This window comes from Agelaius phoeniceus, chromosome 18, assembly GCF_051311805.1.
Source record: "Agelaius phoeniceus isolate bAgePho1 chromosome 18, bAgePho1.hap1, whole genome shotgun sequence".
Classification (NCBI taxonomy): Eukaryota; Metazoa; Chordata; class Aves; order Passeriformes; family Icteridae; genus Agelaius; species Agelaius phoeniceus.
The window spans coordinates 1,779,712-1,802,304 of NC_135282.1; the positions used below are offsets into that span (position 1 = coordinate 1,779,712).

The 22,593-nt window shown below is 53.2% G+C and overlaps 1 protein-coding gene across 7 annotated transcripts; it reads left to right on the top strand.

The window, feature by feature from the left end:
* The first annotated feature begins 1,659 nt into the window (after positions 1-1,659).
* On the top strand, positions 1,660-22,538 carry SCARB1 (scavenger receptor class B member 1). Of its 7 annotated transcripts, none has more exons than XR_013184632.1 (13): positions 1,663-1,924; positions 5,646-5,803; positions 7,952-8,093; positions 8,533-8,736; positions 8,887-8,982; positions 9,511-9,623; positions 11,444-11,610; positions 12,209-12,327; positions 13,369-13,442; positions 14,267-14,318; positions 14,761-14,907; positions 20,954-21,135; positions 21,182-22,538. XR_013184632.1 is itself a non-coding variant. In XM_054645682.2 (13 exons), the coding sequence occupies exons 1-12, from the start codon at positions 1,805-1,807 to the stop codon at positions 21,074-21,076; spliced, it is 1,515 nt and encodes a 504-aa protein (XP_054501657.2). In that variant the 5' UTR covers positions 1,663-1,804; the 3' UTR covers positions 21,077-21,106; positions 21,199-22,538. The 7 variants fall into 7 exon arrangements, 3 of the variants coding, with proteins under 3 accessions (XP_054501658.2, XP_054501657.2, XP_077043874.1); XR_013184633.1 differs by having other exon boundaries at positions 21,197-22,538; XR_013184634.1 differs by having other exon boundaries at positions 21,213-22,538.
* Positions 22,539-22,593: the final 55 nt, after the last annotated feature.

Sequence of the window (22,593 nt, forward strand, 5' to 3'; positions counted from 1 at the left end):
GTCAGCCTCTGTTGACCACACAGGAACAGTGTGAAGTTGTGCCAGGAGGGTTGGAATGGGTGTTAGGGAATAAGTTCTCCCACAAAGGGTGGGCTGGACAGACATCCTGGGGCTGGCCACAGCAACGAGCCTGCCACACTCCAAGGTGAGTTTGGACAACACTCTCAGGCACATGGTGGGATTTTGGAGCTGTTCTGTGCACGTTTTTGACTGGATCCTTGTGGGTCCCTTCCAGCCCAGCACATTCTACAGTTCTGTGACCTCTGCAGGGTTTGAGGAACCTCAAGGCTCAGTGTGGCAGTGCCAATGCTTCAGAGGCAGCACCCGTGAGCAGAGACCACAGCTGGGGTGGGATCAGCCATGCAACAGCAAAATCTGATGAGAACAGCAAAGCTGCTTGTCAGCTTTAAGGGAGTGTTGTTCTAACCGTGGCAGAACACGCTGTTCCCAGAGATCTTCTCAGGTCGTGTTGTTCTGCATTGCCTCAGGGAATCTCCTGGATTTTATTGGGACATTTTGGATTTGAATTCCTTTCACGGCGTTTCTTTGTAAAAGAATGTCTTTATAAAAGCAAATCCAGTGCCTACTTTGTGCTGTTCTGAAGGCATTGCTGCTGGGAGAGGGGCCCATCCCACAGTGGAGACCAGCCAGGATTGAACAGAGACATTGGTTAATTGATCTGGTAATTAAACAGAGGCAACTGTCAGGGTAAAAGGTTTAGAAGTGGAAAAAAAAGACCCAGTTAAGGGTAAAGATACAAATGCAAATGTTCCACTGAGGTGGGGGCCATGGCAGGAGGCAGGTCCTGTGCTGTGCTGGGCCCTGCCTGGTGGCAGCCATGAGATTGTCCCCTCTCTTCAGGCAGGTCAGTGTGTGGCAGGTGGAAGCACTCCAGCTGCCAGATATGTTAGCTCAGCTGGAACAATGGGATGTTGCACATGATTGATTTAAAACAGCCTGTCACAAACTGGACTCTTTATTTTCTGCTGCCTTCTAGATGTATCTGGGGATGAGTCTCAGCGAGGCTTTTATTCAGGGCCATGTTCAGATGCACAAGATGGATAAAAAACTCAGTTTTTTGGAAAAGCAGAGTTGGGTTAAATGTTAAAACAGAGGCAGGTTAATGGGTGATGGATGTTTCCTCCTCAGGCAAGACATACATATATATACATATACACATGAATACAAACACGTTTATGTATTTTTTTTTGTCTAGTGAGAGAACAAGAAGGAATGGCTTCAAACTGGAAAAATAGGTTTAGATCAGATACTAGGAAAAAATCTTTACTGTGGCAATGGTGAGGCACAGGGACATATTTCCCAGAGCAGCTGTGGCTGCCCCTGGATCCCTGGCAGTGCCCAAGCCCAGGCTGGGCGGGCTGGGAGCAGCCTGGGACACTGGAGGTGTCCCTGCCCATGGCAGGTGGATCGAGATAATCTTTAAAGTCCCCTCCAACGCAAACCATTCTATCCTACAATTGCATGACTGAGGGATATTTTATCTATCTATGCATTTATTTATATATTTCCTCTCGGTATTTTACCGTTTTGCCCGTTTTTCCGTGCTCACACACGCGTTTCCATTGACGCTCGCTTTCCCTTTCTCGTCGCGCCTCCCGCGCGGGGGGGCGTGGCGTAGCTGTGGGCGTGGCATCCAGCCACCGGCCCCGCCCCGTCCGGCACGGCCCCGCCCCCTCAGCCGGGCCGGGCCGGGCCGGGCCGGGCCGCGGGGCCCTCCATAAAGCGGCGGGGCCCGCTCCGCTCCCGGCTCCGCTCCGCTCCCGGCTCCCGACTCCGCCCCGCCATGGCCGTGGCCCACCGCAGGCTGTCCGTGGGGCTGGGGCTGGCCGGGCTGGCCTGCGCGCTCCTGGGGGGCTGCCTGCTGCTCCTGGGGCCGCTCATCATCCGGCAGCAGGTCATCAAGGTCAGCGGGGCGCGGCGGGGGCTCCGCTCGGTGCGGGGTGCGGCGCGGAGCGCGGTGCGGAGCGGGATGCGGTGCGGGGTCGCTGACAGTGGAGCTGGAGGGTGCGCTGGAGGGTGCGCTGGAGGGTGCGCTGGAGGCCGTGTGCGGTGCGGTGCGGGGCGAGGCTCGGTGCGGAGCTCGGAGCGGTGCGAGGCGAGGCTCGGTGCGGAGCTCGGAGCGGTGCGAGGCTCGGCTCGGTGCGGGATGTGGTGCGGAGCGGGGTCGGTGCAGGGGCCCAGGGGGATGCGCTGGAGGCCGTGTGCGCTGCGGGGCTCGGTGCGGGGCTCGGTGTGGTGCGGCCGGTGGCCGGAGCCGGTGCGGTGCGGGCTGGGGCTGATGCGCCTTTCCCTTGTGCAGTGCGGTCCGGAGAGCCGAGCGCTGGAAGAGGCAGCGTCGCTGCTGCAGCTCCGAGCAGCCTCAGGCTCTTCCTCTGGACAAAATGCGGGTTTGGGGTGTTCCACCCTTGGTGACAGTAAATGTGCCCGGAGTGAGCAGGTGAAGCAGCCCTGGGCTCTTTGCATCGCTGAGATTAGCTGGGGATGCCGTGCTTGGCAGAGCATCACCCTCAGCACCGACACTTCCTCCCTTGCCTCCTGCCTCCACCTGCAGCGCCAGTTATTCCTTTCATAAGTAGATGAGCATGCTGCCGGGCTACACGTGAGATGCTTTCCCAGCTGGAAACAGGAGCTCTCCAGAGGAGCCCTGTGCACGGAGCAGCCTCCAAGTTATCCTCTCTCCTTCAGAAATAAGTCCTTCAGACTGAAAGCCTGAAGAGTTGCTTCTCTGAGGACCTGTTTTATCCACAGGATAGGTCCTGAGGCTGGAGAGGGTTTGTCCCCAAAATGTGGGGCTGTGTATGGGGTTGTTGCTGTGTTCAGTAACTCTGCAGTTTTATGAGCCGGCACTCCTGTCCCTGCTGCTGGGATACCTGCTGTAATGTAGAGCTCATCCCCACATTTAGCCAAACGTTTTTCTCCCTGTCCAAGGCAGGGATGCGCTCCCTGCCTTGGCGTTTCTCCAAGCTTCCACCTACCCAGGCCAGCCCCTGAAAATCTGCTTCTGATGAAAGAGGTGAACAAACACCTCATAGCCAATGGCTGGCGCCACGCGTGGTGCAAAGGCTCTGCCGAAAATGACCTACTTAAACTCACTCCTTGCAAGGGCAGAGCCACACAGCCCTGTGCATCAAACAGCAGAAAGCCTTTGTTCAGCTTCAGGACATCAGGAACTGGTACCTGCAAATAAAAGGCTGAATGGCCCCTGCAGGGCAGAAATGACACTTCTTGTGCAAAAGCTTCTCTGCCCTCTTTTTAGCTAATCCTGATTTTTTTCAACCTAATTAGCTAAGTTCTGATAATTTGCCATGAGAACAGAAGATGAAGAAAAGATCAACCCTTGTTTCTCCTCCCTTCATCTCAAGCCCTTGGTCTCCCCATCTTCAACATGGCACAAAATTACCCTGAGCTCCTTTTTTTTTCTATTTCACATTAAGCCTAATAACTGAGTGATGACAGGTGATGAGAAACATTCAGGTCCTTACTGAAACTCCTGGGCTGGCCTTCAGTGTGGGTAAGAGGAGCTAGAAGGGCTGGGGTTGGGCAGGTAAAGGCTGGTTTGCCCGTCCTGGCCTCCTGAGCTCTGTCAGGATGGTGTATCCCGATGGAAAAGCACTTACTTATGGACAGGTGGTTGTTACCAGGATATCTTTGGGTGAAGTCTGCAGGGAAAGCAGGGAGCTGGGAGCCTGCCCCATCTGCACTGGGCTGCCTGTGGGGTTGGCCCTGCAAAACCTGGGGAATTTTGCTTTTCTGGGAGCATCTGGAATGGCACAGACCTGCACACGGTGAGGCTGCACCAGCTCATCCCTCTGCTCCCCTTGGGGGCTCGGATGCTGCCCTGGCAGCAGGAGCAGCACGGTCCTCGCCGAGGTAGGAGGGTGCTGAGAGGATGTGGAAGGTGAGGTCTGAGCTGCTCCTCCCAGTCTGCAGGGCAAACCTCAGCTCGGTTTTACTGAGCAGGGTGCCTCCCTGCCTCCTGGAGAAGCAGGATTCGGATGCTGTGCTGGAGCTGCTGCTCTCCTGGCCCCGTCTGGAGCTGATGGGCAGTAACCAGTTCCTTTCAGTTCCTCAGGAACAAAGATCAGCCTGGTCAGGAGGGGTCAAACAACTCAGTGACCCTTTGCAAGCCATCTAGTTGACAAATAGTGTGCTTTTATTTCAGACATATGACCGTGTTTGTTTTGACCTAAAAATAGCTTAATTTAAAGCTCTTTTACCCCGTTGTGGGGATCTTAGGAGCTGGTGAGCCCAGGTGGGGAGGGAGCTGGGAAAGGCAGCAGGGAGCTGGGATGTAGCTCCATCTCACTGGGTGCTTCTTATAAAAGTAAATACATATGCAACAAGTGGTCAAGGGAGTGCAAGACAGAGCAAGCAGCTAAAGGAAAGGAGATGTTCTTGATTGTAAACCATTTGAGGGAATCAGTTGTAAAGCAGACTCAATAAAGATCCGCCCTATTACTGTTCCTTTGCCATGAAATCCTTGAGGCTGGCAAGTGGTGGTGGGAAGGGTTTGCTAGGTTAGATGGGTTAAACAGCATTCTGGAGATGTGTTCCCAGGGATTGGGGTGGATGAGTGGCTTGCAGGGGCCTGCTGCTCACAGGTAGCTCAGCCTTGCCATAAAATTCCTCAAGAGAGAACAGGTGGTATGGGAAAACCTCTGGCACCTCAACCCCCTGTGTCAGCAAATATGTGCCCAGTGAGGGGGAGCTGCTCCAGAGCAGGGGCTGTGGAGCTGCTGAGCTGCACCAGCACAAAGCCCACATCCCTTCTCCTGTTCATGGATCAGCCCCACTTTCATAATCTGCCTGGGTTACCTAAGCAGGGACAAGGATCTGTGCTCCCAGGAGAAAAGATTGTGATGGAACACATCCAAAGTGGGTGTTCAAGAAGGAACAGGCTCCTGCCCTCCTGCAGCACCCTGGAGGCAAGGAGGGAGTGGAGGCAGATGTGCCCTTGTACCAGCTCTGAGCTGGGGAGGGCTTAGGGTATCTCTGAACTCCTGCAGGCATTTCCCAGAACTCAGGACAGTGATATGGGAACAGGACTGTGCCTTGCCTTTGACCTGCCTCATGATCAGCTGTGAGTCAATGCAGGCTGGCAGCTGAGAGCAGGCAGGGGTGTCCTGGACTGTACTGCCTTGCCATCCCAGTTCTCCATCTTCTTTCTGGGAATCTGGTGGGCTCTCCCTGCTGGTACCCAAGCAGTTGTGAGGATAGCTGTGCCAATTCTTGCTTGCTTTTAGCTGTGTGGAGCTGCCAAACCCCCAAGCAAAGGCCTTTGGGACAGACAAGTAAAACGTGCAGAGTAGTGAATAATTCAGAGCCAAGCTTGCAGCACATCAAACACTCGGAAACCCTGTGGGCAGGATTAGGAGAGTTAAGCCTGAATAAATAAGCCAGCAGACATCCTGGCTTCTAAGCATAAACCTGATGCTTCTGCACACACAGGATTTCTCACTGTATATCTAGCTGGGTTTGTCTGCCAAAAACACCTGGATCCTCTGGAGAGCATCTGTACCTGCCAACTTCAGCTGTGCCTCACACTGGGCTGGGGGTGGATGTGTTCACCTGCAGCCACAGAGCCCAAATGTTGTGTCCCTTGATTATTTTTTTTTGCCTTACAGAACGTCAGGATCGACCCCAGCAGCATCTCCTTCCAGATGTGGAAAGAAATCCCTGTCCCTTTCTACTTGTCTGTGCATTTCTTCGAGGTGCTGAACCCCAAGCAGGTCCTGCGGGGACAGAAGCCAGTGCTGAGCCAGCGTGGGCCCTACGTGTACAGGTCAGATGCCACCCGTGCCCCAGCCTGGCATGAGCCTGACCTGTGCTGCCTGGCTCCCCTGGCAGGAGGACATGGCATCAGCAGGCTCACTGAGAGCCCAGGGGCTCGGGGTTTGGAAGGGACCCGGATGTGCTCGGGGTTTTGAAGGGACCCGGATGTGCTCGGGGTTTTGAAGGGACCCGGATGTGCTCGGGGTTTTGAAGGGACCCAGATGTGCTCTAGTTGCTCTGATCTTGCTAAAGGCACAGGCAGGACCTCTGGCCACTGAGACAGGGAGGTTGGTAGGTGCTCCACTGAGTTGTGGAGCTCAGCCTTTTTCTGGGGCTTGTTGGGCAAGCAGACCTGGGCTGATAGAGTCCAAACATGGGTGTGAGGGGTGTTGGTGTTGTGGTGGGTGACCCTGTCTTCAGAGTGCTCTTCTTTTATCTTCACTGTGCATTTAAGAGCCCAGCTCTTGAGCTGGAGTCGCCTCAATATCAAATTTATGGGCCAGCCTAAGTCCTTATCTAACATGATACCTGAACATGCCCAGCTTGAGTGCTCTGCTCATGGGAGCCAGCATGGAGCACTACCACTGGGTCAGGCCCACACACAGCAGGACTGGGCCTGTTTGAGGATGCTGCCCAAAGCCCCAGGTGCTTCTCAGCACCTGAAAGTGATTGATGTTGAGTTGAGTGTGTGAACGCTGCCATGAGCAGTGATCTTCAGTTTATTAGTACCTACAGCAGCCGGGTGAGGTTGAACAGCAGCCTAAGCAAGCTCATGTGGGAAGCTTACTGGTTAATCCAAAGCTGTTTGAGCGGTGTGGGGGGACACCTGCAGTATGTATGTGCCCTTGTTTGCCCTGGCCTTGCCAGGTCCCCCCCCTGTGGTTCTGTATGTTGCCATTGCATCGCTCTCCTGGCTTGGGAAAAGCTTCACTTGCTGTAAATAAGAATAAACAAAGGGGCAAAGCTTATTAGTGTCCTTGTGTTCCTGCTGAGCAAGATTAGTGCCCTTCCCTAATGTGGGCTGTAAAACAGAGGCTCCACAGTGGAGGACTTTGTTTTTGCTGGTGAGCTGAGCTCCAGCTGCTCCAGGAGCAGTAGCAGGGCTGTGATGCTGGGGACAGAGCCCTGCAGCCCCCCTGTGGGGTGAGCTCTCAACTCCACAGCACTGGGCTGGTGCCTTGAGAGGCTTCCTAGAACAGAGGCTGGGCAGAGTTAAATTAATAAAGCAGGGATTTATTAAAAGGCCTTCAAAGGATGCACCTTGGGCAGTGCAGGAGCTCAGCCAGGGCTACACCCAAGCTGGACAGCATTGTCTGGAGTTTTCACACTTTTATGAGTTTTGGTCCATTTCCATATTGGTTTAATTGGCCGATTCCAGCTCCAGGTTGTGCAGTCTCATCCTCCCAGTTTGCTCCCCTCCATTCCCTGTTGATTGCACTTTTTGGGGCTGGAGCTGCAGCTGTCCTTGGTTCTGGGGCTGGAAAAGGATTGTTCTGTGGGACTGATCTGTGAGGAGAGCTGCTGACACTTTATATGGCGTTCAGAAATGCACACTGACACAGTACAGAATCTGGAAAAGATGAAAGCTGAGAGGCATCAGGCAGCGTGCAGGACATGGATGGCCTGAAGCCCTGAGGAGCAGCAGGGCCATGATGCTGTGTGGAGGCTGCCCTGAAGCCAGGAGCCATCCCCTCTGCTTGGGAGCAAACCCCTGGTGGCACAAGGGGCGTCTTGGCCGCTCCTCTCCTGCGTGCAGCTTCTTTTGGTGTGTGGGTTCTGTGGCTCTGCATGCCTGGACACCTCTCTGGTGTGCCTGGGCTTCACAGTGGCTCTGGGTGAAGCAACAGAGGGGGTTCACAGTTTTGTCTTCAATTTCTTGGGTAATGAGTTGGGAAAGAGCACTTTGTGTCTGCAAGATCCAACCTGTCAGGGGTGCCTGGCTCCTGGGCTGCCCTCTCCTCCTGCCAGAGCCTAACCCTGCTTGGGGTGGGGGGTTTATATCTGCTTTATATCTGTTCCCACACTGCCTCCCCAGCTGCCCCATGGCTCCTCACTGGGCTTTGGTCTCCCCCAGCAGCAAGCCCAGGCCAGTGCAGCCCATTCTGGCTCGAGGGGCTCTGCCTGGGGGTGGTTGCCATGATCTGCCATCTCTTTGCAGGGAGTACAGGGTTAAAACAAACATCACCTTCCATGACAACGACACTGTTTCCTACCTGGAGTACCGGCACCTTTTTTTCCAGCCAGACCTGTCCAATGGCACAGAGGATGAGTACATTGTTGTGCCAAACATCATGTTGATGGTAAGTGCTTCTTGCCTGGATGGGTTCCACCTTCCTAGCTTGCAGGGAGGGTGGTGATAGCCAGCATTGAATTACTGAATCACTTTCTTGTAGGGCTTGGGGCTGATCAAGCAATGAGGTGGTTAAGCTTATATAATGCAATTTTCTGCTTTGTGGGTGTTAATTGTTCTGTTAGGCTGCTGCTGTTCCAAAACCAGAGTGTGCAGAGCAGCTGGTCTTGAGTCTGCGGCCTCATCTGAGCATCCTGTGGGGAAATCAAGCCTGGGAGCCCTCAACTGCTTTCTTCCCCAACAAGGAACAAATGAAGAACCTCAGTCTGCCCAGAGCATTCCTCTGGGGCTATGGATGGGAGCAGCAGAACGATTTGGGTTAACACCAAAAATGCTTCATCTTTGCTAAAGATGGGCCTCTCATCGCAGACATTTGTTTCCTTTCTCAGGGAGCAGCTGTGATGGTGGAAAAACTGCCAGATTTTGTGAAGCTTTTGCTGAGTGGAGCCCTGGCTAGCCTGAAGCAGCAGGCGTTCATGAACCGCACCGTGGGCGAGATCATGTGGGGCTACGAAGACCCCCTGATAGATGCAATAAATATGATTATTCCTGGCCTGCTCCCTTTCAAGGGGAAGTTTGGATTATTCATGGATGTAAGTGTTGGTTGGGAATGCTAAAATCCCAGCAATATTGATCTTGGGGTAGCTCAGACACTGAGCTGAGCAGAAGCTGATGGGGCAGCCAGAGTCAGGCACGTGTGGTGTGCAGGAGATTAAACAATCATTCCTTCCTTCTCTCTGCAGTTCAACAACTCCAACTCGGGGCTGTTCACAGTAAACACAGGCATGAACAACATCAGCCAGGTTCACATGGTGGATTCATGGAATGGGCTCAAGAAGGTGAGAGTCTGGCAGCCAAGCTTGAATAATGGGGAGTGCCTGATTAAAGCAGGGTCAGCTGAAAGCTCTGGTGTGAAGAAAAGTTTCTACAGGACTTCAAGTGCTGCAATTTCTGTTTCAGCAAGTTGCCAGGAGGCAGCCATGTGGCAAGGGGCTTTTCAGGAAGCAGTAAATTCATCTCCTCATGGGTTTTTCACTTGCACTCCCTTGAAGTGCTGTTGGGGCTGGTTGCCTCTAATGGTTGGAGTCTCAGGCTCCTGTGGCCTCTGTTGAAGGTGTTAAAAGCTCTTGTTTTAAAGGATGCTTTACTCTTCCCTTGTGGAATTCTGCTCCAAACTAAAATCAGCTGAATGTAGGATCAGGGCAGGGGGATCTTGTCCATCAATTGTTGGCTCACAGAATCATGGAGGGTGGAATACATGCTTAAGATAGGAGAGAACATTGGTGCTGCTGTGGAAGCAGCGTGGGGTGGTGGACGTTCCATGCAGCTCATCCTTCTGAGTTCTCCTCTCTCCACCTGTCCCACAGGTGAACTACTGGAGGAGCAGCCAGTGCAACATGATCAACGGGACAGCAGGGGAGATGTGGCCACCCTTCATGTCCCCAACCTCCCTGCAGTTCTACAGCCCTGATGCCTGCAGGTGAGGCCACAGCTGCCAGCCTGTCCCCATGCAGGTGGCAGGACAGGCTGCACCCGCCCTGCACACACACAGGGCTCAGGAATTGTTCCTGTAGCTGAAGATCAGCTGCAGTTGGGGTCTGAGTTATCTCTGAGCTTTGCAAACAGAGTAGTTGTCTCATTGTCAGCATCTTGTGGTGTCCATAAATACCTTCCAGATCACTGGACATGTCCAGCTTGCCCAGTTTAATCAGCACAAAAGAGCCAGATGTGGTTATCTGATGTGGATAAGATGTGAGCAGTTAGAAGGAGAAGTAAGGGTTGTCAGAGGGAAATGGAACTGTAACTGCAGAACTTTCAGCTGACTGGACACTTGGAGAAATTATGGCTGGGAGGAAATTCATGCTGCCATTTCCAGGCTCTTTCTTCTTCTTTTTTTTTTTTCTTTTTTTTTTTTTTTTCCCTTTTGCTTGTGTAAGACACCCTGACCTTAGCTGATCACCCAGGGGTTAAAGTACCCCTCAGAGCCAGCCTGTGTCCCTGTGCCTGAGGCTGGAAGGAGGGAAGCAGGCACAAAACCCCTGTCCCTGGCCTGGGAAGACGGTGTAATTCCAGCTTTGTAGATAGTGCTGCAAAACAAGCAAGTGCTCATGTTGAACAGAGAACAATGAGCAGTGAACAAACAGCTGAGCTGGGAACAGCACAAGGGTTTCTCTGCACAAGGGACATCAGCAAACACCAGAGTGACCTGGAGACAGGAATCTACAGGGAAGTTTACCTGTAGCTGGAGTTTAAACACATACCTGTTCCTGTTTGGGGACCTCTGGAACAGGGCATGTTCCAGTGAAGGGGAGGAAACCCAGCCTGGTTTCTTGTTGGCACAGGAGTTTCCTGTCACACAGAGCTGTGGGGAAGTGGCTCAGCTTCTCACACAGTGCTGTGTGTCCTCCCCAGCCCTCTGCCTCAGCCTCTGCTGCCAGTCACACCCAAGAGCTGGGCTCAGAGCATTCCTGCCTCTGCTCTGTGCACATGAAGTGCAGCTGATGCTGAGAGGCAGCCACCAAGGTTTTGTCCTGCTGCTGGGCTGCAGCAAGCTCTGCCTCCTCACTGGGAGGTGAGCAGAGCCAAGAGGCCCATCTGAAACTGCTGAACATGCCCTGAACCCCCCATCCTTGCTCCCAGCACGAGGAGGGACCATTCCTCTGTGGGAATGAGCATCCCCTTGGCCTGCCCAGGCTGTCCTGGCAGCCCACTGTCACCCATTCTGTGATTCTCTGATCCCTGCAAGCCTCACTCAAGTGTGAAGGGAGCAAATTTTTGTCCTGGAAACTTGCACCAAACCTGGCCAGCAATATTGCAGCACAAAATCAACAGCCTCTAGTAGGATGAAAAAAAATCTTGCTGTGTCATGTAGGGAAATTTTCCACTGCCCTGGAAGTCTGCTGCTGGAGTGGGCCTGCAAAAGAGATTTATCCAGTGTCCCTGCCCTGTAACGGAGCACCTCAGAGCCAGGGCTTGCATAAAGTGGGTATTATCTCTTGGAGAGCAGCCCTGGGGATTACTGCATGCCTTTAAACAAATCTCACCTGGATAGAACAAACAGACAACTTAAAAGCCTGTGGTTTCTCTCCCTGACTAGTCCTGACCAACCCTTTAGATGTGCTTAAAACATGGAAAGCAAAAGGTTTAAATCCTCATTCCCCGAAGCACTGCCGAGGCTTTATCTTGATCTCAAAGTCTAAGTTACATTGCAACTGCATCTTATCCAGGCAAGATAAGAACCCACAGCTGTGCTGGGAGCCTGTTGGCCAATGCTGATCCCTCTCCCCTGAACCATTGCAGATCCTTGACGCTGGTGTACGAGCAGGCTGGGCAGTTCCAGGGTGTGCCCACCTTTCGCTTCGTGGCACCCAAAACCCTCTTTGCCAACGGCACAGACTACCCACCCAACGAGGGCTTCTGCCCCTGCCTGCAGTCTGGCATCCAGAACGTCAGCACCTGCAGGTTCAGTAAGTCCTTTCCCCCATCCTGGCTCTCCTTAATGGTCCAAAATTAAATTTGAGATGCAACAGAAGCTTGATTGTCTGGAAAAACAGCTCTAGTGCCTCCTGGGCTGCTGAGAAGTACTGGTGGGCTCTCTGCACTCCCACAGGTCTCTCAGCAGTGAGGGAAAGCCCTTGTGCCTGATCTTCAGTGCCCAGCCCTGTGAGAGCCTGGCATCTGTGGGAATACAAATACCCACGGGGTACAGTGGGAGCATTGCATCCCCTGGGCGGCTGGGGGGAGCAAGGAGGAGGCAGCCCACACAGCTCCCAGATCAAATGTTAGCTTTGGACATGGAGAGTGTGTGTGACAGGCCAGACTGGGTGTCCCTAGCTGGTGTCTGGGCACAGGAGGTACCTTGGCATGGTGGTGGGACAGGGTAGGGGGTCCTGAACCCTCCCAGGTCAGTGGAACAACCTGCAGGGAGGGAGGGGGTGGAGATTACTGGCTGGGAGGAGAAGTTATAAAATCCTGTCCAGAACAAGTACTGCAAGGCCTTAAAGACCTCAGAAAAAGCTTTTAGTTGGGTGTGGAGCAGCTTAAGATGCCTTTAATCTCCCCCAGATGCACCGATGTTCATTTCCCACCCTCACTTCTACAACGCCGACCCGTCCCTGGTGAATGCAGTGGAAGGCCTGCACCCCACCAAGGAGCAGCACGGGCTTTTCCTGGATGTGCACCCCGTGAGTGAGCCCCCCCAGGGTCCCCCCTGACCCCAGGGACCTGCCCAGCCCGGGGGGGGACCCTGCCATCAGCCGAGTGCTGGCACCACTCTGCTCTCGTGGCGCTGATCCCAGCAGGTTCCAGAGTGCAAAGACTGGCGAGGGCATGTGCAGATAAAAATGTCAAAGCCATAAACTAATTGAATAATTAGCCTGGCTTCTAGAGAATTGCGGAACTAATTATAAACATAATTGTTTCGATAAGCACAGTGAAACTCTTTCTACTGACTCAGGCCTATAACACCAGGAGGTGTATCTGGCAGCAGCCCAGCTCTGCCCCAACTCTGCCAGTGCACATTGCCATGAGAAATGGCTGGCAGAGCCTGAGGACCACGCTGTGCCTCAAGCTGGCACCTCCATTTCTGGGCTGGCACCTCCATTTTTGGGCTGGCTTCTTCCCCTCTCTCAGCCTGCCCATCTGGAACTGCTTTTGCACTGGGCTGCTGCTGTTACACCCCTCCTGTACCCCAATGTGAGGGTGAAGTCGCCACTCCAGAGAGGTGATTTGGGCTGTCCTGAGGTATCCCTGTCCCAGCTGCTGATGGCAAAGGGACTTTGAGATTTTCCACCCACAGCCTGTGTTGTGTGAGGTCAGTTTTTCTAAATGTTCAGTGATACTTGCTCAAGCAAAAAAAAACCTGTTTCCCTCTTGAGGTGAGGTAAACTGTGTGTGTTATCTCGACATTGGGTTCTGACTGCTTTTCTTATCGCAGTTATGAAAATCTAATTAAGTTTATTACAGTATCAAACATCTCCTGATAACAGTACAGTTAACTGTGTTTTTATCTAGCTGCAGGCTGCTGACTACAAACAGGGACGGTCCAACAAAAATTCTCTGCTTGTAAAAATGTGTTGCAAAACTGCAGAGTCATGAGAAACCAATGTCTTAATGGGTGTCAACATGACCAGCTTTGCAGTGTGATGTTTTTCATGGGCTTGGAATGTTGGACAGGGTCTGTTGGTCCCAAGAAGTCACTGATGAAGTGTTCCCTTCCTCTGCAGATGACAGGCATCCCCATGAACTGCTCCATCAAGCTGCAGCTGAACCTGTACATAAAGCACGTGTCTGGTATCATGTAAGTGCTCACCTCCCAGAAATGTCCATCTGCCTTCCCTGAGCAGGGAGTTCTGCTGGTGCTGAGCTTGCTGCAGAGTTTACTCTCTGCAGAGCTTTACCATGGGCAGTTGTGCCATTGCTGGAGCCAGCTGGCTCCTGTTGAAACATCAGCCATTGCAGTGACCACAAATTCCATCCCTTAGCAGTGCAGAGAGTGGCTGCCTGTTTGCTCAGCTGGGGCAGTGTCCCTGTCCCTCCTCACCAGACAGCTGAGGGAGGGACTGTTCCTCCTGCAGGGGCAGGAGCTGTTCTCCTCCATGTGCTGCCTCTCAGGAGAGGCAAACCCACTCTGTCTGTGGGGTAGAGAGTGAAACCTGTGTCCACCAGGCACTTCCAGCTCTGTGAAAGCCAACAGGACCAGACTATGTGGTGCCAGATGTTAAATACCAGCAAGGGTGAGAGTGTGCTCTTGCTGCTTGGGCTGAGGGGCAAAGCCCTGCAGAGAGCCCCCATGGTGCCCCCCAAGTGACTGAGACAGGAGCTTTAGAACTTGAGCATTCTGCTTCCCCGAGTTCCATCTCCCTGGAGCCCAGCTTTGGGATGGCACTTCCCAGGCAGTTAAACCCCCATGGAAGCACAAGCTCTGCTCCTGCATGGAAAGCACCTGGTCCCCAAGGTGGGAGCAGCTCACTGGAGCAGCAGGGATTGCCACCCCCTCATGGTTTCCTGGCCTCTGTCAGTCTGTCACACGTGTCCCCTCAGGAAGAATTGTGCTGCTAATTGTCACCTGATCAACCATAAACCTAAGCTTGTGTTTCTTTTTTCATTTTCTTCCCCCCCCAGTCAAACAGGGCAGATTAAGCCCGTGGTCCTGCCGCTGCTGTGGTTTGCAGAGGTGAGCTGCCTTCCTCAGCCTGGTTCTGCAGGGCCTCTCCTGCTTCCCCATCACCCAGTGCTGGGGAAACTCCACTTTGCATAAAGCTTTAAGCCAGCCAGACTAATTAAGCACCAACAGAAGGCTTTTCAATACTTGGCTATGCCATTAATCCCTCTGAGCTGAACAAACCCTGCTCTATACTTGGTAAATCTCTGGCTCTGCCCTAGATGTGGGGTTAAGTGGGGCCCTGGACAGAGCTGCCAGCATCCCTGTCCTCCTGTGGGCCTGGGAGTGCAGCCTGACTCCCAGGTGACTCCTGCTATTCAGTAAAAGCTTTTAGCCTGGCTGAACCTTGCATAAATTCCCTAATTTATGCTGGGAGGTGGTGGGAGAGGAACCATTCAGCTGGTCTCAGCCTGGATGGAGGGAGATGCCACTGACAGGTTGCTTTTTTGGGCAGAGTGGATCCATTGAAGGCTCAGTGCTGAAGCAGTTTTACACCAACCTGGTGCTGCTGCCCTCGGTGCTGGAGTACCTGCAGTACATCCTCCTTGGCCTCAGTGTCCCTCTCATTGTCTCAGCAGCTTTCCTGATGGCAAGGAGGAAGGTAAGACCCTGCAGGTGCCTGTGGAAGTGCTGTCAGTCAAATCACACTCAATCAGAGGCTGTAGTTTGGGCTGCCAATCTAACCTGTCTGAGGAAACACTGGCTGATGCCACCAACAATCTCCTGCTGGTGCCAGCAGATAGCAGCAGAGCCATCTAGAAACTGGGCTGCAAATAGGTAACACGAAGCACTTCTGGTGTTTTTGGTGCACAGCAGTGATGGAAGTGGCTGCCTGGAGGAGGAGGAGGAGGTGGAGGTATTTCTCAGCTCACCCAGCTAATGGAGGAGCAATCCTAGTTTATCAAGCCAGCCTCCCTAGAAGGCAGCAGCAGGTCTGTGCTGTTGCACAGATCTGCATCCCTGCAGGCTCCCAGCGTTTTTCCAGTCAGAGCAGAGCCTTCTCCAGAGGATGGAGCTGTTTGAACACAGCCTGTAAATGAAATGCAGTTGCTGTGTTCTTGCAGAGGGGACACAGCCACTGTGGCTGCTCCTCAGCCCAGCACAGATTCTGTGTTTCCTTGGAACACCCTTGCTGTGCAAACTGCTCCAAAGAGCTCTGTGACCGTGCTCACAGGGATCCCAGGATGAGGGAAAAGCTGACTCCATGTTTCAGAAGGCTGATTTATTACTTTATGATATATATTATATTAAAACTATACTAAAAGAATAGAAGAAAGGATTTCCTCAGAAAGCTAGCTAAGAATAGAAGAGAAAGAATGATAACAAAGGCTTCTGTCTCAGACTCTGTCTGAGCCAGCTGGGCTGTGATTGGCCATTAATTAGAAACAACCACATGAGCCCAATCCCAGATGCACCTGTTGCATTCCACAGCAGCAGATAACCATTGGTTACATTTTGTTCCTGAGGCCTCTCAGCTTTTCAGGAGGAAGAATCCTAAGGAAGGGATTTTTCATAAAAGATGTTTGTGACAGAGCTCTGGAAGTGAAACCCTCAGAGCCTTTGTGGGTCTGGGCTTGCTGAGAAGTGAAGCTCTTGGAAGCCTGCTGGGAGCTGGGCTGTGGGGCAGGCAGTGGGGTGAGGCTGAGCTGAGCTGTCAGCACTGAATGTGGAACAGCCAAAACACTCAGTGCAGGTCTGTGCCTCTGGCTCCACAGTGATCTGGTGACACTGAGCTCTCTGCCAGCTTTAGTTCTGCCAGGAGGGGTCTAACTTCTACCCTAACCCTGTATCAAAGGGAGCTGATGTAGCTCTGCACTGCAGGTGGCTTAGGCTGGCTCTAAAGCTGCAGAGGTGGAGAGGCTGTTGTGGGGATAAAAGGCAGCTCTTGGGATGAGAGCAGGATGAGGGCAGCCTGTGTGAGGGGCTGAGAGCAGGATCAAAGCAGGATGAGGGGGAGCCTGTGTGAGGGGCTGAGAGCAGGATGAGAGCAGCCTGTGTGAGGGGATGAGGGCAGCCTGTGTGAGGGGCTGCCTCTGCCCAGCTGCTTCTTGCCCTCCCTGGAACACTGATGCAAACCCACCTTACACAGTGCCAGGGTTCTCGGAGTACCACCTAATTGGATTTTAATCAAGTCTGCAATTACTTAAGTGACTTAAGCACATGATCCCAAATCCCCTTGTTCCTCCACACACTTCCCTGCAGGTGGGAGTGATGCTAGGGCCCAGGAGGAGCCCAGAGCTCAGCACCAGGCCCTCTCTGTGCTGCCAAGGTGGTCTGGGGTGAGCTGCTCCCCTTCAGCACGTGTCAGTGGCTGCTGGCTGGCAGACAGGCTGCACTCTGCTGATGAGCCCAGGGGCTCTGAACAAGGGCTGGGCAGCTCTTTCTAACACCTTGTGCAGCCCTGAGCTGGCATTTCCTCACCCTGCTTTGTGCAAGTCTTAATTCCTGCTATCAAAGAGGTTTAGCCATGCTAGAAAGGGTCAGGGAGAAAAGCTGGATTTTTACTCGCTGAAGCCAGCTGAATATCTGCTTGTGAAATATCCCAAACCCAGGCATAAGCCAGCTGTATTTCTGTGCTCAGCCAAAAGAGTCATGCAGTGTTAGAACTAAAAATCAACAGCAGGAAGTGCCTGGCTACCTGGAAAGTGACTAAAAAGCCTCAATGACTTCCCAAATATCTTAGAAAGCTGCACAACACATGAACGTCTCCACCTAAAGAGTAGATAAGGGGTTGTAAACTGGAAGCCAGCGATTTGCAGCCAAGGTGTGTTCCTCATTTGATTGAAGTGTTGCTGATCTAGCTCTGATTGCTTAATCGTGCACAGTTCTGCCTCCCGAAGCCACAGGCGATGTCAGAGGGGACACTGAGCAGGGACATTGTCCCCACCTTCACGTGTCTGCCAGCGTGAAGGGCTCCCTGAACCCAGCTCCTCCCTGGCTGTCCTGTCTCCCTCTGGCTTCTGGAGGGAGCAGTGTGCTCTGAGGCCAGTGCAGATGAGGTGCTGTGAAACACTTAAATCTTAGTCTAGTTTATAGTGGAGCCAGTTTGAAATGCATCTGTTGGACTCACAGCTCTAAAAATGCATGATCTGGGTGTAAAATACCCCCAGGTGTTGTAGCCCCCTGCCACTGTGGCATAATGTGTGCTGACCCCTTCAAAAGGCAAACAGACCATTTTAAAACTGGCTTGACACTGAACAAAATCTTAAATAGGACTTAGCTTAATCTAAATTTTGAAATCTTCAATAATAACTAGATTCTAGTTGAATCAGTGATTTCTCAAATCTCCTTCGAAAATTGGAACCCTCATGAAACCCATGTCTGAGTGCACCATAAACCAGACTGATTGTCTTCTAGGAAAAATGCTCTTTATTTTGGAGTAGCAATAAAAAGAGCTCAGACAGTAATAAGGCAAACCAGGCCACCTCTGCCACAAAGCTGCCTCCAGTTAAGGGGACGGTGTTGCAGGAAGCCAGACTGTAGGTGGGTACTCAGTCAAGGTAACACACTTTTCTCTCCTCCTGATTTGATTAAACTTCACTCAAAACCAATCAAATGATGCCTTCTGCTGTTCACATCTCCCAGCCATGCCCTCTTGGCGAGCTCTGATGGAGCAATGTTGTCTCATGGCTTTATTTGGGGCAATTTAGATGTCTTAATACTGGCATTTAACCAGGTTGCAAGCACATGCTCTTATTGTTTCTCCTGGTGTACCTGATCTGCAGCCCTAATAATGTCAGCAGGGATCAGGGGAAAAGTAGGATTGGTGTGAGGAAATACTTTTCTTGCCTGTTTTCCCCCCATCTTTGAGCTCCAGAGGTAAGTTAATTTGAATGGGGTAACAGAGGTCAGTCCACTGGTGGGTGTCACCCCTCCCCTCCCCAGAGGAGGGAATTTCTGATGTGTAAAATATCTGGGTTTGTATTACAGGAACACAAAGTCACTGAGTCGTTGAGGTTGAAGGGGCCTCTGGAGGTCATCCCCAATCCCTCTGCTCAGGCAGAGTCACCTAGCTCAGCACCATCTCCAGATGTCTCTTAAGGTCTTCAGGAGTGGAGATTCCCCAGGGCAACCTCTTCCTGTTTTTACAGTTTTCACAGGAAAAAAAGAAAAGAAAAAAGAAAAAAAAAATTATTTCTTAATGTGCAGATGGAATCCCCTTTAGGTGTCCCTTTGCTCTTGTCCTGTCCCTGGACACCACCAAGAAGAGCCTGGCTCTGTACTTACAGCCTGCCTTCAGAACCTTGTTTCCAGTGCTGAGATCCCCCTGAGCCTTCTCTTCTGGAGGCTGGACAGGCCCAGTTCTCAGCCTCTGCTCACATGAGAGTCTCCAGTCCCAAAATCACTCCAGTGCTCCTTTGCTGGACTCTTCCCAGTAGCTCCATCTCTCTCTTGTGCTGGGAAGCCCAGAGCTGCACACAGCGCTCCATGTGTGGCCCCTCCAGTGATGAGCAGGGGGCCAGGATCACTGCAGGAGCTGCTGGCAACACTCCCAGTGCAGCCCAGGACTCAGCTGCCTGCCTTTGCCACCCAGCTCACCCTCAGCTCACTGTCCCCAAGACCCTCAGGTCCTTTTCTGCCAGGCTGCTGCAGAGCTGGTGACCTTTAGGGTGCACTGCTGGGTGGGGCTCTTCATCCTGAGTGAAATCCTTGTACATCCTCTTGTTGGACTTCATGAGGCTCCTTCCAGGCCCTTTCTCAGCCTGCTGAGGGCCCTCTGGTGTACCAGCCACTCCCCCAGGTTTTGCAGATCATTAATAAAGATGTTAAACAGGCCTGGACCCAGATTGACCCCTGGTGTACACTGATGGTTGCTGGCCTCCAACTCAGCTCTCTGGGCCTGGCTGTTCAGCCAGTTCTCAGTCCACCTCACTGCCTCCTCAAACAATCCCAACCCCATCAGCTTCCATGGAAGGTTTTGATGGGAGATGGTGTCCAGTTCTCAGTCCACCTCACTGCCTGCTCAAACAATCCCAACCCCATCAGCTTCCTTGGAAGGTTTTTAAGGGAGATGATGCCCAAAGCCTGGACAACACCCACTGTTCTCCCCTGGTCTGCCAAGCCACTCATTCCATCACAGTTGATCAAGCACAGCTGCCCCTTGCTGAAGCCCAGGGACTGCACTTGATGATTTAATTGTCCTTCATGTCCTTCATGTGCTGGGAGTGGTTCCTAGAATTACCTGCTGCATCACTTTCTGGAGGATGAAGGGAGGCTGGCTGGTCTGTAGCTCCTGAGATCCTTCTTGATCCTTTTCAAGATCTGCTTTCCTTCAGTCTTTGAGCCAGGACTGGTCAAAGACAGCAGGGAATGGCCCTGCTGTGACATGAGCCCCCTCATCCCATCTTGCTCCATGGATTTGTGCATGTCTAGGTTCCTTCATGTTCTCTGACCTCATCCTCTTCCACCAAGGGTGCAAATTCCTTGTTCTGGACTTTCCCCTGGTTTCTGGGGTCCCCTGCCTCATTCAGGCCCTCATGGTTCCCTCCTCTTTCCTTGGTCACCTGGGTACTCAGAGAAGCCTTTCTTGTCTGACATCCTTGGCTGGATTCAGTTCCAGTTGGGTTTTGGCTTTCCTCTCTTCATCCCTGCATGCTGGGAGAGTTTCCCTGTGTTCCTGCCAGGTTACCTGTCCCTGCTCCCACCTTCCACATGTCTCCTTTCTGCATTTGTCTTTGGAGCTCCTGGTTCATCCATGTTGCCCTGCTGGCTCAGGATGCTTGTTAGGGTGGAGTGTTCTTCAGCTTGGAGGAGGTGACTCTTGAACATTAACCATCCTTTTTGCCCTGACTGCATCCCCTCACCCAGAGGTCTGTAGACACTTTTAGACTCATTAAGGTTGAAAATTCCCCCAAGATCCTCAAATCCAAACTTCAGCCAAATGCCACCATGCCCAAAGAGTCTCCAGGTGTTGCTGGTGGTATCACTGGTGGAGCAGCAATGGGCAATGGTTGGAGGTTGGAGGGTTAGAGAAGCCTCACAGTCCCTCCACAACACCCAATCCACGTCCCCAGCCAGCAAAAGGCTCTGGGTGAGGGCCAGGTTGGTGTCCCTGTCCCCAGCAGCAGGAAGTGACCCAGTCCTGTCACCTGCTGCCTCCTCCTGAGGTTCTTGCATTAATTAGGGTCAGGGCCCATGGGATTTAGGGTCAGGGCCCACGTGGTCTGTTGGAGGGTGTATCTGGCTCCTGCTCAGCTCTGAGGGTGGTGAACCTGTTCTGTAGGTGTGTTTGGGTGAGGAGGAGCCATCCTGGTGCCGGAAGGCACCACCTTCCCACTTCCCCAGAGGCTGCACCTGCGTTATCCCAGGAAGGAGCGGTGCCTGTGTGTGCTGCAGCTCCTGCCTGGGCTCTCCAGGCTCTTGTGTCCCTCAGCAGAATGTCCCTGTCCCTTCCATCCTGGATGACTGTCCCACAGCTCCTCCACACAGCTCTTCAGGCTGGGTGCTCGGGTGGTGGTACAGGTGGGCAGGAATGGAAATAATCTGGTTTTGCTGAGGTGAGAGGGACAGAAAGGAGGCACAAAAACGTTCAGTGGAAGAAACGGGTCCTTGGCCGCTGCAAGAGGCTTGGGGTGTGCATGGCCTGGGTGGGGATGTGTGGCACTGCTGTGTGTGGCCAGGCTGTGACCTCTGTCCCTCCCCTGCAGAGAGGAGTTGCCCAGAAGAGCCCCCGAGCCCCCGTCAGGCCGAGCAGAGCCACCCCCTCCTCTGAGACCACCCCACTGCTGCAGGACAGCGACAGCCCCGGGCAGCACGGAGCCCAGGCATGAACCAGCCTGGGACAGCTCCCACTGGGACACCTTCCTGCTGGGACAGCTCCCACTGGGACCTCCTCCTGCTGGGACAGCTCCTGCTGGGACAGCTCCCATGGGGACAGCTCCCACTGGGACACCTTCCTGCTGGGACAGCTCCCACTGGGACACCTTCCTGCTGGGACAGCGACAGCCCTGGGCAGCACGGAGCCCAGGCATGAACCAGGACAGCCCTGGGCAGCATGGAGCTGAACCAGCCTGGGACACCCTCCTGCTGGGACAGCCCTGGCCAGCACAGAGCCCAGGCCTGAGCCAGCCTGAGATAGCTCCTGCTGGGACAGCTCCTGGTGGGACACCTTCCCATGGGGACATGGATCCCACTGGGACACACGTCCCACTGGGACAGCTCCCCACAGGGACATGGATCCCATGGGAACAGCTCCCACTGGGACATGAATCCCATGGGGGTAGCTCCCACTGGGACAGCTCCCTCTGTGACACAGCCATGCTGCAAGTGACACCACATCAGATCCCCAGAGCCCTCTGGAAGGTGAAGTTCTGGACAGCTCAGCAGAGATCCTGCACAGCACAGCACAGCAAAAGCGTGGGATGGTCCTGCTGCTCACCATTCCTGCTCATCCAGAAACCTCAACACAGTGTTCAAGAACCCTTTTGTCCTCAAGGGCCAGCCTGAGCCACTGCCCTTCTCTCCGGTGGAATGAAGGAATGAAGATCGGTAGAATGAAGGAATGAAGATCATTGCTGACTGATCTGAGAAGTTATTTGCAATTTAAAACTGCCTACTGCTAGGGATAAAAGGCACTTTAATGGCAGCCTTTAAAATAAATGAAGTTTGTATAGGTAGCACTGATGGGATTTAGTGATCTTTTTAAAAGCCACTGTTCATCTCACCAAATGGGGCACGCTGTCCTGGAGCCACTCACAGTTTTATTGCCACTTGATGTCACTGGACTGTGCTGCAAATAATTTCTGGGGGCTGTCACTCCAGTGATGTCTCTTCCCACAGTACCTGGAGCCTGCCTGGGGTTGCTGCAGCCTCTGCACGTGTTGGGGAGCAGTGGTGCCTTTGAGAGCCCCAGCTCTGTGCCCTGACCTTGTGCTCCACAGCCATCCCAGCTCTCAGCCCTGCTGCTTCATCTCTCCTGGCTCTGGGTGCCTGTGTGAGATGAGCCTTGGCAGGAGCTGGGGGTACATCTGAGCTGTCACTCAGCTCCTGGCAGCTGTCCCTGCTGCCTGCTCAGCCATCTGGGATCAGCTCCTCTGGCCGTGGGCACTGGGAGGCACTGGGGGGCACTGGGGGGCACTGGTCACCCTGGCTGGCCATGGGGAGGGGGAGGCTTGGCCCTGTCCTGGTGTGTTAATGAAGATATTTGTGCTTTTGAGAAGCAGGAATATGTGCAATCATGGAAGTAACAATGGCCTTAAGTGGGGTTTGAATAAAGTATTGCAGATTTCTGAACTGGTGTGTTGGGTGACCTGGGGCTGGATCTCACCTGGGGCTGGGTGGTCTTGGG

Excerpts from the sequence above, each read along its gene's own strand:
- SCARB1 (XM_054645683.2), top strand. The coding sequence starts at position 1,805 with ATGGCCGTGGCCCACCGCAGGCTGTCCGTGGGGCTGGGGCTGGCCGGG. Across the intron at positions 12,328-13,368 it reads TTTTCCTGGATGTGCACCCC|ATGACAGGCATCCCCATGAA; the intron begins GTGAGTGAGCCC and ends CTTCCTCTGCAG. Across the intron at positions 14,319-14,760 it reads CGCTGCTGTGGTTTGCAGAG|AGTGGATCCATTGAAGGCTC; the intron begins GTGAGCTGCCTT and ends TTTTTTGGGCAG.